Source organism: Pristis pectinata, chromosome 4 (assembly GCF_009764475.1).
Source record: "Pristis pectinata isolate sPriPec2 chromosome 4, sPriPec2.1.pri, whole genome shotgun sequence".
Taxonomy (NCBI): Eukaryota; Metazoa; Chordata; class Chondrichthyes; order Rhinopristiformes; family Pristidae; genus Pristis; species Pristis pectinata.
Genome location: NC_067408.1, coordinates 51,522,658 through 51,537,442, shown reverse-complemented (window position 1 = coordinate 51,537,442; position 14,785 = coordinate 51,522,658). Strand labels below are relative to the sequence as shown.

Below are 14,785 nucleotides of genomic sequence, written 5' to 3'. Positions count from 1 at the left end.
TGACTCTAGAAGAATAAAACCAGACACATGTATCAGCTCGAGTTTGGACCAGTTATATAGTAGGGCCTGAGCTCAGAATATCTGCCAAACTGTGTCTGCTAGAAAAGAGAAAACTGGAAGTTTTTTTTAATTAAAAAGCTTTGTTAGTGCAGACAAAATGAACGTGCTTCCACTTACTGGGGGACACTCACTATTTGTGAGATAATCACCAGTAACTCCAAAAGCAAATGCAGGTGAGAGTTTCTATCTTGATTTTCTATCCAAACAAGTGGGAAAAATGAAAAGCCATCACGCCATGAGATACTCTACCCTTAGAGTTCCTGAGTTAGTCTGCCACTTGTACTGATGGAATTACACAGATCCATGAAGGTATATTCTGTATGTGATCCCTTTACCTTCATCAGGATACTACATCTGCAATCTCTTGTGTCTCCTTATGTTAAACTGAGTTATCTTTGCATGAACATTCTTCTCTGGCTCTTTATAAATAGAGTGAAATGAAACCAGCAAGTGTCAGTGATGAGCAGATGTTCAGACACAAAGTAAAAGATAAAATTCAGGAAAATCTTCCTGGCTGTGCCATTCTCACATAAACCTTAACCACTCTCTCAGATTCTTACTGAGCAACTGAGCCAGTGATTTCACTGCTAGGGTGGATTCCCCACCTCCAGCCCAGAGACAAACCTCCAGCGAGTGTGGATCGGAGAATTAGATGAGGAAGTTGTTTTACTCCAGTGTATGTTCCTCTTTGAGTTTAGGTTCTCTTGGGGCTTAAAGAGCATGTGAATTAGCATTTGATCTTTATTTATCCCTTTCTTTTGTATTGCCTCAGGTCAAGAGTTGGAGAGTGATTCCCAACCAGTGATCTACACTGAAGTACAGACACCAAAAAAGGTTTGTAAAACTGATTCTAACTAACTAAACTTCTTTCTTTCTGCATTAACGTAAAGGAGGAAATGACGCATTGGCATGTCACAGAGAAGGGTGACAAGGAAAAGCTGTTTGGCTTTGGCTGATCAAGATGGATTTTGAAAACGGGGATAGTAAGGTAGAGGAATTGAGGGGTACAGGAAGGTTGTTGCAGAGAGAGGCAAATGTGAAAAGCCTCAATCAGAAGATGGCAATGTGTGGGAGGGATGTTGGGGTGCAAAGGTTGTAGATTTACAAACTAACAAGGATATTAGAGGCATCTGAAAGCCAGGACATAGATTTCAAAGTCAAGTTTATTGTCACATGCATAAGTATGGTGAGGTTTAGGTACAACGAAAAACCTGCTTGCATCAGCATCACAGGCTCATAGATTCAGAAAACACACAGAACATAAATTAAACATAAATTGAACATAAATTATACAAGACAGTGAAGAAAAGACTGTGCAAAACAAGGCATTAGTGTAAAAAAAACACAATCAGATACAAGTCCATGGTAGTGCAAGTCGTGGTCCGTAGCGTTGCTGAGATAGTGTTAGGGTTGTGCAGGTCAGTTCAAGAACCTGATGATTGTAGGAAAGTAGCTGTTCCTGAACCTGGTGCTGCGGGACTTTAGGCTTCGGTACATAAATGTACAAATGTATAAACGACTTGGATGAGAATGTGGAAGGGTGGGTTAGTAAGTTTGCTGATGATTACAAAGGTTGGAGTTGTGGATAGTGTAGAAGGTTGCTGTAGATTACAACAGGATATTGGGAGAATGCAGAGCTAGGCTGAGAAGCGGCAGATGGAGTTCAACCCAGATAAGTGTGAAGTGATACACTTCAGGAGATCAAATTTGAAGGCAGAATACAAGGTTAATGGCAGGACTCTTAGCAGTGTGGAGGAACAGAGGGATTGTGGGGTCCACATCCATAGATCCCTCAAGGTTGCCACGCAGGTCAATAGGGTTGTTAAGAAGGCATATGGAGTGTCGGCCTTCATTAGTCAGGATATTGAGTTCAAGAGCCGTGAGGTGATGTTGTAGCTCTATAGAACTCTGGTCAGACCACACTTGGAGTATTGTCTTCAGTTCTGGTCGCCTCATTATAGAAAGGATGTGGAAGCTTTAGAGAGGGTGCAGAGGAGATTTACCAGGATGTTGCCTGGATTGGAGAGCATATCTTATGAGGATAGGTTGAGCAAGCTAGGGCTTTTCTCTTTGGAGAGGAGGAGGATGAGAGGTGGCTTGATAGAGGTGTACAAGATGATAAGAGGCATAGATCGAGTGGACAGTCAGAGACTTTTTCCCAGGGTGACAATGGCTAACATGAGGGGACATAATTTTAAGGTGATTGGAGGAATGTATAAGGGGGATGTCAGGGGTAAGTTTTTTACACAGAGAGTGGTGGGTGCATGGAATGCACTGCCGGCAGAGGTTGTGGGGCAGGCACATTAGGGACATTTAAGAGACTCTTAGATAGACACGTGAATGATAGAAAAATAGGGGGCTATGTGGGAGGGAAGGGTTAGATAGATCTTAGAGCAGGATAAAATATCAGCACAACATTGTGGGCCGAAGGGCCTGTACTGTGCTGTAGTGTTCTATGTTCTATGTTCTGTACGTCCTGCCTGACGATAGCAATGAGAAGAGAGCATGGCCTGAGTGGTGGAGATCCTTGCTGATAAATGCTGCTTTCTTGAGGCGGTGTGTTGATTTTATTTCTGTCACTTAGGGATTGAGATGGAAAACAACACCTGGGCAACCTACCTTCTGTCAGCCTGATTGTCAAGTGATACAATGCCTTGTTGGCTAATAATCATAATCAATTAACCAAAAGTGACACAGCGATTCAGCAGATAGTGCTGCTGCCTCACAGCTTCAGCGACCCAAGTTCAATCCTGACCTCTGGTGCTGGCTGGGCAGAGTTTGTATATTCTCCCTGTGACTGTGTGGGTTTCCCCCCAAGTGCTCCAGCTTTTTCCACATCTCAAAGGCATGCTGGTGGGTTTACTGGCTAATGTAAATTATTCCTCATGAAGGGCAGTTAAGGGACATGAGAGAGAGAATAGGCTTCCTCCCACATCTCAAGACGCAAGGTAAATTAAGCAATGATTCTAAATTTCCCCTGGTGTTGGGAGAATTGGAGAGACTGAGCAGGCATGGTAGTGTAGCGGTTAGCACAATGCTGTTACAGCGCCAGTGACCCGGGTTCAATTCCAGCCGCTGAGTTTGTACGTTCTCCCCATGGCTGCATGGGGTTCCTCCGGGTGCTCCAGTTTCCTCCCACATTCCAAAGACATACAGATTAGGAAGTTGTGGCCATGCTATGTTGGCACCAGAAGCATGGCGACACTTGCAGGCTGCCCCCAGAACAGTCAATGCAAAAGATGCATTTCACTGTGTGTTTTGATGTACATGTGACTAGTAAAGATATCTGAAGTGATCTGAGTGATCTGTGTTGATGGGCATGTGTGCGAGAACAGGTTACTGGGAAATGGGGGTATGGGACTTATGGGATTGTTCTGAGCGCCAGCATAAACTTGATAGGCTAAATGGCCTCTTCCAATGTAGTGAGAAATTTGAGAATGAGATCAGGATGTTCAGCATGTGATTGAGAGTAATCATGTGTTTGAGGGAATTGGGGGTGTTACGATTGCAGGAGACCAACCACTTCACTTGAAGGGTTGAGCACATGATTGGGGTGAACGGGAACAAGGTCGGTGTGTCTGAGTTTTAGCCTGGTGGGGAGAGAACAATGAGGAGCAAGATCCAGACTTAGGGTCTGGGTGTCATGAGTCAGAGAGAGATTGAGGGCTCAGGAACCAGATTTGAGGAGGAGGTGGGATCAGGAGTCAGGTTGAGGGGGGATCATAGCCTGGTCTTTGGTACTGCAGGCTAAGACTGGAAGTTGATGGTGAGGCCAGGTAATGGGATAGGATTGTGTGCCCAACGGGTGAAAGTAGGCAACAACATACGGGGTCCCCAATCCAGACAACCTAGTTGTCCCAACAATAATTTACCCAAGGATATATTGGTCTAATTTTCCCTGTGGTGCTCTGATGTCACTCAATATTCTGCGGACGGGAAAATCACATCAGGCGCACAAGCAAGAATCAGCCGAGAAACACCCAGTCCAATATCAGAAGTGAAATAAATTGATCATTTTTTAAGGAAGGATTTGAATTTCTGTCCTAGAATGATGAAGCAAAATGCTGTGCAACTGAATTTTTAGATGCTTAGGATAACTTAGGATACTGTGCAGCATCAGGGAGAGGGAGAGTTTTGTAGATACTGTACATAAGGAGACGGACACCCCCCTTAGAGCAGGTAATTCTGGAGTCCAGGAAGTAGAAAGAATGGTGACTGTCAGGGGAGGGAAAAGGAAAAAGAAAACAAACAGGCAGATAAAGCAGAGGACCCCGGAGGCTGTTCCCCTTAGTAACAGGTTTTCCGCTTTGGAGGCTGTTGAGGGGGATGACCTGCCGTGGCCTAGCAGCAGTAGCCAGGTCTGTAGCACTGGGACCAGTCCTGCTGCTCAGAAGGGAAGGGAAGAGAAGAGGAAGGCAGTAGTGTTAGGGGACTTGATAGTCAGGGAAACAGACTGGAGATTCTGTGGCAGTGAGCATGAATCCCGAATGGTATGTTGCCTCCCAGGTGCCAGGGTCCGGGATGTCACTGATTGGGTCCACAGGATTCTAGAGCGGGAGGGAGAACAACCATAAGTCATGGTTCATGTTGGTACCAACGACATAGGTGGGAAGAGGGATGAGGTCCTGAAAAGTGAGTTTAGGGAGCTAGGCAGAAGGCTGAAGGACAGGACCTCGAGGGTAGCGATCTCGGGATTGCTGCCAGTGCCACACGATAGTGAAGGTAGGATTAGGAGGAGATGGCAGATAAATGCGTGGCTGAGAAGTTGGTGCAGGAGGGAGGGTTTTAGATTTTTGGATCATTGGGATCTCTTCTGGGGAAGGTGGGACCTGTACAGAGAGGACAGGTTACACCCGAACCTGAGGGGGGGCCAATATCCTTGCGGCCAGGTTTGCTAGGGTGGTTCAGGAGGGTTTAAACTAGATTGTGAGGGGGAAGGGAACTGGAGGAGTAGGTCAGAGGAAGAAGGGGATGGGGAAAAGGCAGATCTGACAGGTAGAGAGGCTTTGAGGAAGGAGAAGCAGAGTACAGGTGACAAAAGTAGTAAGGCGGATGGGCTAAAGTGCATTTACTTGAATGCAAGAAGTATCAGGAATAAGGGAGATGAACTGAAAGCTTGAATAAGTACATGGGACTATGATATTGTGCCTATTACAGAGACATGGCTGACATCGGGGCAGGAATGGATATTGAATATTCGTGGTTTTCAGTGTTTTAAAAGGGATAGGGAGGGGGGGAGAAAAGGAGGAGGGGTGGCGATACTGGTCAGGGACACCGTTACAGCTGCAGAAAGGGTGTATAATGTAGAAGGAACCTCTCTAAAGTCAATATGGGTGGACGTTAGGAACAAGAAAGGGGCAGTTACCCTCCTGGGAGTATTCTATAGGCCCCCCGGTAGCAGCAGGGATACTGAGGAGCAGATTGGGAGGCAGTTTTTGGAGAGATGCAAAAATAACAGGGTTATTATAATGGGAGATTTCAACTATCCAAGTATTGATTGGCACCTGCTTAGCGCCAAAGGTTTAGACGGGGCACAGTTTGTTAAGTGTGTACAGGATAGATTCCTGTCGCAGTATGTTGACAGGCCGACTAGAGGGAATGCCATATTAGATCTAGTTTTAGTTAATGAACCGGGTCAGGTGACAGATCTATCGGTGGGTGAGCATTTTGAGGACAGTGACCATTGCTCCATAACCTTTAGAATTGTCATGGACAGGGATAGGAGCAAAGAGGATGAGAATATATTCAATTAGGGAAAGGCGAATTATGAAGCTAGAAGGCAAGAACTTGAGAGTGTAAATTGGGATGACATTTTTGAAGGGAAATGTACTATGGAGGTGTTGTCGATGTTCAGGGATCTTTTGCAGGATGTTAGGGATAAATTTGTCCCGGTGAGGCAGAGAAGGAATGGTAGGGTGAAGGAACCGTGGGTGACGAGAGAGGTGGAACAACTAGTTAGGAAGAAGAGGGCAGTATACATAAGGTGTAAGCAGCAAGGATCGGACAGGCCTCGTGAGGAATATAGAGTAGCAAGGAAGGAACTTAAGAAGGGGCTGAGGAGAGCGAGAAGGGGGCATGAAGAGGCTTTGGCGAGTAGGGTTAAGGAGAATCCCAAGGCTTTTTTCTTGTACGTGAAGAGCAAAAGGATGACTAGGGTAAAGGTAGGTCCCATTAAAGACAAAGGTGGGAGGACATGCCTGGAAGCTGTGGAAGTGAGTGAGGTTCTCAATGAATACTTCTCTTCAGTATTCACCAAGGAGAGGGGTCTTGATGATGCTGAGAACAGTGTAGGTGAGAGTAATGTTCCAGAGTATGTAGATATTAAGAGAGAGGATGTGTTGGAGTTGTTAGAAAACATTAGGACAGATAAGTCCCTGGGGCCTGACGGAATATTCCCCAGCCTGCTTCGTGAGGCAAGGGAGGAGATTGCTGAACCATTGGTTAGGATCTTTGAGTCATCGTTGTCAACAAGGATGGTACCGGAGGATTGGAGGGTGGAAAATGTTGTCCCCTTATTCAAAAAAGGTAGTAGGGATAGTCCAGGGAATTACAGACCAGTGAGCCTTACGTCTGTGGTGAGTAAGCTGTTGGAAAGGATTCTAAGAGATAGGATCTGTGAGCATTTGGAGAAACATGGACTGATTAGGGACAGCCAGCATGGCTATGTTAAGGGAAGATCTTGCCTCACAAGCCTGATAGGGTTCTTTGAGGAGGTGACCAGGAAGATTGATGAGGGTAGTGCAGTAGATGTGGTCGACATGGATTTTAGTAAGGCATTTGACAAGGTTCCCCATGTTAGGCTTCTTCAGAAGGTCAGAGGCCAAGGGATTCGGGGAAGCTTGGCCGTGTGGATTCAAAATTGCCTTGCCTGTAGAAAGCAGATGGATGTGGTGGAGGGAGAGCATTCGGATTGGAGGGCTGTGACTAGTGGTGTCCCACCGGGATCGGTTCTGGGTCCTCTACTTTTTGTGATATTTATTAATAATTTAGATGAGGGGGTGGAAGGCTGGGTTAGCAAGTTTGAAGATGACACAAAGATTGGTGGTGTTGTGGATAGTGTGGAGGACTGTCGAAGGTTGCAGAGGGATATTGATAGGATGCAGGGCTGGGCTGACAAGTGGCAGATGGAGTTCAATCCAGAGAAGTGTGAGGTAGTACACTTTGGAAGGACAAACTCCAAGGCAGAGTACAAGGTAAATGGCAGGATTCTGGGCAGTGTAGAGCAGCAGAGGGATCTAGGGGTTCATATCCACAGACCACTGAAAGTTGCCTAGCAGGTGGATAGGGTAGTTAAGAAGGCTTATGGGATGTTAGCTTTCATAAGTCGGGGGATCGAGTTTAAGAGCCGCAAAGTGATGATGCAGCTTTACAAAACTCTGGTTAGACCACACTTAGAGTACTGTGTCCAGTTCTGGCCTCCTCATTATAGGAAGGATGTGGAGACGTTGGAAAGGATGCAGAGGAGAGTTGCCAGGATGCTGCCTGGATTAGAGAGTATGTATTATGAGGAAAGACTAAAGGAGATAGGGCTGTTCTCATTGGAGAGAAGGAGGATGAGGGGAGATATGATAGAGGTATACAAGATATTGGGAGGAATAAATAGAGTGGACAGCCAGCACCTCTTCCCAGGGCGCCAATGCTCAGTACAAAAGGACATGGCTTTAAGGTATTGGGTGGGAAGTTCAAGGAAGATGTCAGAGGGAGGTTTTTCACCCAGAGAGTGGTTGGTGCATTGACGCGCTGCCTGGTGTGGTGGTGGAGGCTGATACATTGGACATGTTCAAGAGATTATTAGATAAGCATATGGAGCAATTTAAGTTAGAGGGATATGTGGGAGGGAGGGGTTAGATAGTCTTAGGTGTGGTTTGAAGGTCAGCACAACATGGTGGGCCGAACGGCCTGTATTGTGCTGTATTGTTCTATGGTTCTATGGTTCTATGGTTCTATCTTCACCAAGGTTGCTCAGTCTGGTCCTGAAGGATTTATCTGCCAAGGTTATCTAAGCTGCTCCTCACTGGGCAACTGGACTTTGATCAAAGCTTTTCTTTACTGTCCTGATAAAGGGTCTCGGCCCAAAATGGCAACTGTTCATTTCCCTCCATAGATACTGCCTGACCTGCTGAGTTCCTCCAGCAGTTTTTGCATGATGCTTTGATCAGGGCATATCCTCTTGCCATCTTCTGTTGGCAAATGATATACTACTGCTGTGGGTGGTCACATTGAAATCTTGCTCACATTTCCCTGGTACTTGTAGACTCTGCCACAGTGTATATGAATTGGATGGTAAGTGTTTTGTGTTTCAATGAAATATCAATGGTGATGGAAAGCCAAAGGTTACCGCAACACTCAGTGTTAATTCTGAGTCCTCGTTTTGCCTGATTTGTTAATGTGGGGAGAGCATGGACATGAATGGTAGTGTTATTGAGTGCAGTCATGGTGAACACCATTTCTGAAATGTTCAGTCCCACAAGGGTGCCAGTAGATGGCAGAGCACACATGCAGAAGCAAAGCTTCACAGTGTTTCTGAGGGCATCTTCAATATTTTCTTATTTCAAAAATAAACTTTATTCATAATAAAATATATACATACAAAAAAAGCAATACATGTCTCTTTACATTCATAGTGTTGTTCAGTTTATACATTCACAAACAGTTCTATACATTAGTAGTGTTTGCACATTCCATACATCGGACTATTACCACTCATGTGGCTTTGTGGGATGATAAGAAAAGGTATCTTTATTAGTCACATGTACATCGAAACACACAGTGGAATGTACCTTTGCACAGAGTGTCCTGGGGGTAGCCTGCAAGTGTCGCCATGCTTCCGGCACCAATAAAGCATGCCCACAACTCCTAACCTGTATGTCTTTTTTGGAATGTGGGAGGAAGCCAGAGCACCCAGAGGAAACCCATGCAGAACATACAAACTCCTTACAAACAGCGGCCAGAATTGAACCTGGGTCGCTGGCACTGTAAACGTTACACTATCATGCCATAATACACATTTCAAGTGTTTGAGGGGCTTCTACCCTGGACTTAGTACCCCAATGACTAGTGGCAGAAGGACCCTAGAATGCCATTCTTCAAAGTCAGTTTCAGTATTAGTCAGAGGAGACCTGCCTTTCCTGCATTGGAATTTTACTTCTAACTGTTTTTGAGGTAGTGGTGACCACCTTCTTGACTCGCAGCAGTCCTTTTGGTGAAGCTGGTCCCACAGCACTGTTAGGGAGGCCATTCGTGGAATTATACCCAGCAATGATGAAGGAACAGCAAAGTACTTCCAAGTCAGGATGGTGTGTGGCTTAAGGCACGTGGAGGTGTTCTCATGTGCATGCTGCCTTTTCCTTAGTGGAAGAGGTTACATGTTTGGGATGTGCTGTCAGAGTATTCTTGATGAGTAAATGTAATATATTTTAAGGATGGTACACACTGCACCACAGTGCCCCCTTGCTGGTGGAAATGAATATTTGGGGTGCTGAATGAGTTACTGATCATGCAGGCTTCTTACCCCTTGCAATGGCTTTCACTCAGGCCTATTGCTAACCCTCAGCTATGAGCCCACTCCACCCTTTAACTATCTATGGACCACACCCCACTGCTTCCCTTGATCAGCTGACCTGCCCACCACCTTCCCCCCCACCCCACCCCACCCCACCCCACCCCACCACCACCACCCCTTCTCTTTTCCCTACCACTGGACCTCCAACTGGCCAACCTGTCCCAGACCTCTTCAGACCACCAAATATCAGCTACCTCTCATCTCTAGTCGTGAATCCCTCCAACTAATCACCAACTGTCCCCTCTACCCGCAGCCTAACCCTTGAAGCTTTGACTTCAGTGATTTTGTTTCCTTTCCTTGTGTACAGTCTGTTCAGTAGCACACAGATGAGCTACCTCATGAGCTACCACACCTTGCAGCAATGGATCCTTGTACAAGCCGACCTCTGGCCTGCCTACACTGATTGCTTAAAGCTCCTATAATGATGCATCAGTTTCTTGGCCAGTTTATTTCTAACATCCAATAATGGACAACTGAATGGTATTTTATCAATTTAAAAATAAATCTGCAGCTGCAAAACTGAAACAGAATTATTGAATGTAGAGTTGTCAGAAATTATTTTATAAAGTCATAGAGTGATACTGCACAGAAATAGGCCCTTCAGCCCACCATGTCTATAGTGACCATCAAGCACCATCAATACTAATCTCATTTAATTTACCATGAGCAAAGTAAAACAAATATTGCAAGGTTCGGCTCATTATCCTGAGTCTAACAATGGGAGTGCAGAATCAAATAACAAGGTAATTAAGTTATTGACACACAATTCCAACCCTAATTATCAGAGATTCTGTGAGATTGGGTTCATAGTCTCATCAAACCATCATTGTTCCAAAACAACACAACAATTTGCATGCATACAGTACCTTTAAAATAAGAAAAATTTCAGGCAAAATTTGACATTCACTTAGGTCACATAAGTTGATATTGCAGGCAGATGGCCATACACTTGGTCAAAGAAGTAGATTTGAAGAAGGGTCTTAAAGGAGCAGAGTTGGAGTAAGGTGAAGCATTTAACATGGCAATTTCTGATCTCAGTTTTATCAGCTCAAGCCAGAATTGCCAATGAAGCAACATGAGGCCAGAAATGGATGAATGGAGAAATACTGGAGGGCTGGAGGACTGGAGGAGGTGTTGGAGATAGAGGGGAATGAGGTTATGGGGATATTGGAAAACCAAGGATGAGTCAGGGAGCTTGGGTGGCGGGGGGGGGGGGGTGGTGTGTGGAGATAAGTGAATAGGGAATAACGTGAGTGAGGATGGAACTTTAGTAGCTTCTCAAACTGTCCCTCTCTCTGCAGACCCAGGGGACTCAGTCCGAGACCAGTGGCAGACGAGAAAAGGAATTTGCCTATGCCAACCTGCAGCACGAATCAAATGGCAAGCAAGCAAAAGGTCAGAGCGACAGAGTGGAGTTCTTGGGAGCTGTGTGAAAGAACATGGAACCAATGCCTGCAATCAGTTCAATAACACAAGCGGCAGCACAAAGTCGGCAACACCTGATACTGAAATTGAATAAAGTGGTGCGTGGTAACTTTTACGGGTAAACTCTGACTGTACGTTTGTGCAATGGAAGTAAAATAGGCACAGGCTGTTATCTACATAATATATCAAAAATCTGGCAGATTATGTGTCCTTCTGCAGTTTACTTCCTGTCAAACTTTGTAGCAACTTTCTCCTGTCAAACTTTCTCCAATTCTACTTTTCTCCTTTAGGTTCTTTCAATCATGAGTTTCCACTTCACACTTTTCTCCTTACACAGAATTTGCACGCCACTAATTTATTTACATTGCTTTATCTATCCCATCCCAGTTTGCTCATCACATTTTTCCTGCTACCAACTTTAAACCAATGTTCACTCTCATTCGTGTGAGTATTGCTGTGGATTATCCGTTAATGTCCCATAAATGGGTGAACAAATCTTGCTGTACACTTGGGCACTGTAAGTACTTATCAACATTTAAGCTTAGGTGTGCAGAGCAGTTGTTCCAAAACTGTATCAGCCAATGCAATGAAGTTGGGGCAGAGTGTATAGCTCAGAGCAAACTGTATTACACAGCAAACTAGGTAAGCAGTCTACTGAAAGAGCAATAAAAACAAACTGCAGCAGCTTCTCCCAATAAAAGTAAGATAAATTCTCCAGAAAAGTACAATGTGTGAAGCAATGTTACATGTAAATTATGTGCATAAAATCAACCTGCATCTACAGCTATGTGGTCATCATGCTTGATTGACAGAGGCCTTACTCTAACGTTTGTATTCTACTCAGCTAAAGAGTTGTCACTGTTTTGAACCTTGGATGTTAACAGGGTCTACCATGCTTTTGCATTTGGAAAGTCAAAGTACTGAAAATATGTGCATATGCAGTTTTGGACAGTGCAGTGGGTTAAATATTGGCTTCTTACCTTAAACATCCTGAGCATAAATTCATCCCATGTTCACTGGGATGAGAATCTTCTCAGTCTACTGACTGTTATGGTACAATCTGAATGAAGTGAACTGCATTCAAATTTTATTTATCATGGGACTGTGGCACAAGACAGACTGATCTGATTTAAATTGTTTGTGAATGCAGAATGAGTGAAACAATTCCAGATGCTGTAAAAGTGACAGTCTTGCTCAAATGTCTTGGCTCACTTTGGGTGGGCTAGGGTACTCACAAGGATGTAGGTTAAAGGGAGCTTTATTTTGTATTTAAACATCCAATTCATGAATGCTTAATGCATGATGTTCCAGAAGAACTAGCTCATCAGTAACACTCACCCAGAAATCAGTGGGTACAGTGGAACGGGTGTTGAGCTCTGTAAGGTCATCAGCAATTGCTTGTCCTGTCTGCAAAATATGATAATAAAATTAACCCTTTATCATCTCCCCTGTGCTAATTTCTTCTGATGTTAGAAAGCAAAATATTATCAAATTAATGCTGAGAAATACACACAAAGTGTAACAACTAAAAGCACGTATGAAGAGCAATATTCATTGGAACATAAAACTTTACAGCAGAAGGTGGCTGGTATAGTGTGAGTGACTTTGAAAGATGAAGATGTGTCAACCCTGCCTCATTACTCACATACATGAAGGGTTTAAAAAAAGTTATTTTAGTCACAATTTCTTCTCCTTTTTACAACACATGTAGATATTTGTATACACTTCTCAACCACAAGTGGTCAATGTTTCTCATAAATACCACACCCTCGTATATTAGCCAGTAATTTATTATGTTGGGACCTTCCCAAATCCTATGCAAATATTCACAGAAGTATGAGTATATGTTTATCACGTTGTTAACTGCTCCCAACACTCCAAGCTAACATCCCTTCATCTCACAATTACTATTATCTCACTGTCTCTCTCCTATTCATTCAACTTGTGCCTCGAGTTCCCAACTCTGCTTGAACATTTTCCAGACAGCTTCAAAATGTAAGCCCCAATTGTCCCACTTTTTTGCCCTCACCAATATCAATCTGACCAGGTCATCACTGCATATGCCAACTGCAAAGCCACATTCATTAATGCACTGGCGGGCAGCCTTCTTTCATCGATCCCCAATATTGATTTTTCTCTCTGCTAGTTTTTCTTTTGGTTGCTGTCAGCAATATCCTGAAGTATTAATCTTTATTCCTGGAGAATCCAGGAAAATCCAGGTAGGCGGACAACCCTTATGTGTTGGTCTGCATGGACCCATATTTATCTATCTATCTATCTGTATGTCTATCTATCTATCATCTATCTATCTGTCTATCTATACATTTATACATCTATCTACTTATACATCTATCTATATTGTTAATGATCTACTTTGACATCCATCTCTCTATGTTGCTATTTTATATCTATCTACCTATCTATCTATCTATCTATCTATCTCTCTCTCTCTCGCTCTCTCTCTCTCTCTCTCTCTCTCTCTATATATATATATACACACACACACACACATATATATATATATATCCCTATCTATCCATATTGCTCACTAGTTATCCACATATTTTATCTCTACCTCTAAATGTGTCTCTGCATCTATCGATCTATCCATTTACATTTTTAAATATTTTTCTCTCCCCTATTCTCTCATTCTATATTTCTCACTCTTTCTCTGTGTTATTCTTGCACTTTATATCTCACCATCTCTCTATTTGCATGCATGTATCCATATGTTTCTCTCCCTTTCTTTTTCCTTACATATTGGCCTACTTATTCCCTTTTTATCCCTATTGTCATTTCTCTTGCTCTTACTCTCTGATTTCCTTTATTCTCTTTAACTTACATTAGAATGTAGTTTAACATTCCATTGTAGAACTTATATGGAACTAAATTTGGCATCTGTTGGAATAATTGCAATTAAGATATGGTCTGTCAATGCATGTATAGGGAGGAGTTTATAACTAGAATCTAACATTAAAAATACAGCAACTTAAATCAGTAAATAATATTTCAATAATTAATCAGAACTTTATCAAATCAACACTAATCATTTTTTTGTTCTTTTTTACACTATTCTTTATATACAAAAACTGATTTCTGTTACTAGAAATGCTCTGAATCTCCAGGCACTGAATCTCAGGAATGAAACATACCACCACTTCAGTGGAAAAGAGATTTGCATTTCACCAAGATGTTGTTTTAATATTCTGAATCTGAATAATTTTACAATGTTTATAATCATTAACAAATCTGCAAAAAGGAAGTGGTACATTCATTCAGCTGTGCCTGGTTAGAGTGTAATACAATGAAATGCAGGACAGCTATGGCTCTGTAGTAGAGTCAAATATACAGCATAACTCTGCAGGGTTATCTTAACTTGGGACAGTGCTGATATCAAATTGGCTGCTAGTATGTATCCAACCAGATCCTTCTTTCCATTGAAGTCACTGGAAGAGCCAATTTGACATTGTCATAAACCACAGATAAAATAACCAGACTTTGCTCGATCCACTGATAAACAGTAATCAGTGGCCTGGGACGTATGGTATATTACAATGTCTTTTTTATATATTTAGTGAAAGTAGCCTTATGACTGTACAGCTGTGGGCTTTGTCTATCAATTACACTGTTCATTAAGATGATGTAAAAAGTATGTATCATATAATTGCAGATTAACCACTAACCCATCCTGAAAAATAAATTAAATCTGTGGATTATTAAGAGCTGTTGTGTTCAATT

At 43.1% G+C, this 14,785-nt stretch overlaps 1 protein-coding gene across 3 annotated transcripts in view; it reads left to right on the top strand.

Annotated features, from left to right (window-relative positions):
- Positions 1 to 14,785, top strand: part of LOC127569013 (putative pregnancy-specific beta-1-glycoprotein 7) — a 37,791-nt gene extending 23,006 nt beyond the window's left edge. For all 3 annotated transcript variants that reach the window (XM_052013265.1, XM_052013266.1, XM_052013267.1), the window contains 2 exons: positions 833 to 894; positions 10,924 to 14,785. In XM_052013265.1, coding sequence (XP_051869225.1) covers positions 833 to 894; positions 10,924 to 11,055 — 194 coding nt within the window. In that variant the 3' untranslated portion in view covers positions 11,056 to 14,785. The remainder of the gene's footprint in view (positions 1 to 832; positions 895 to 10,923) is intronic.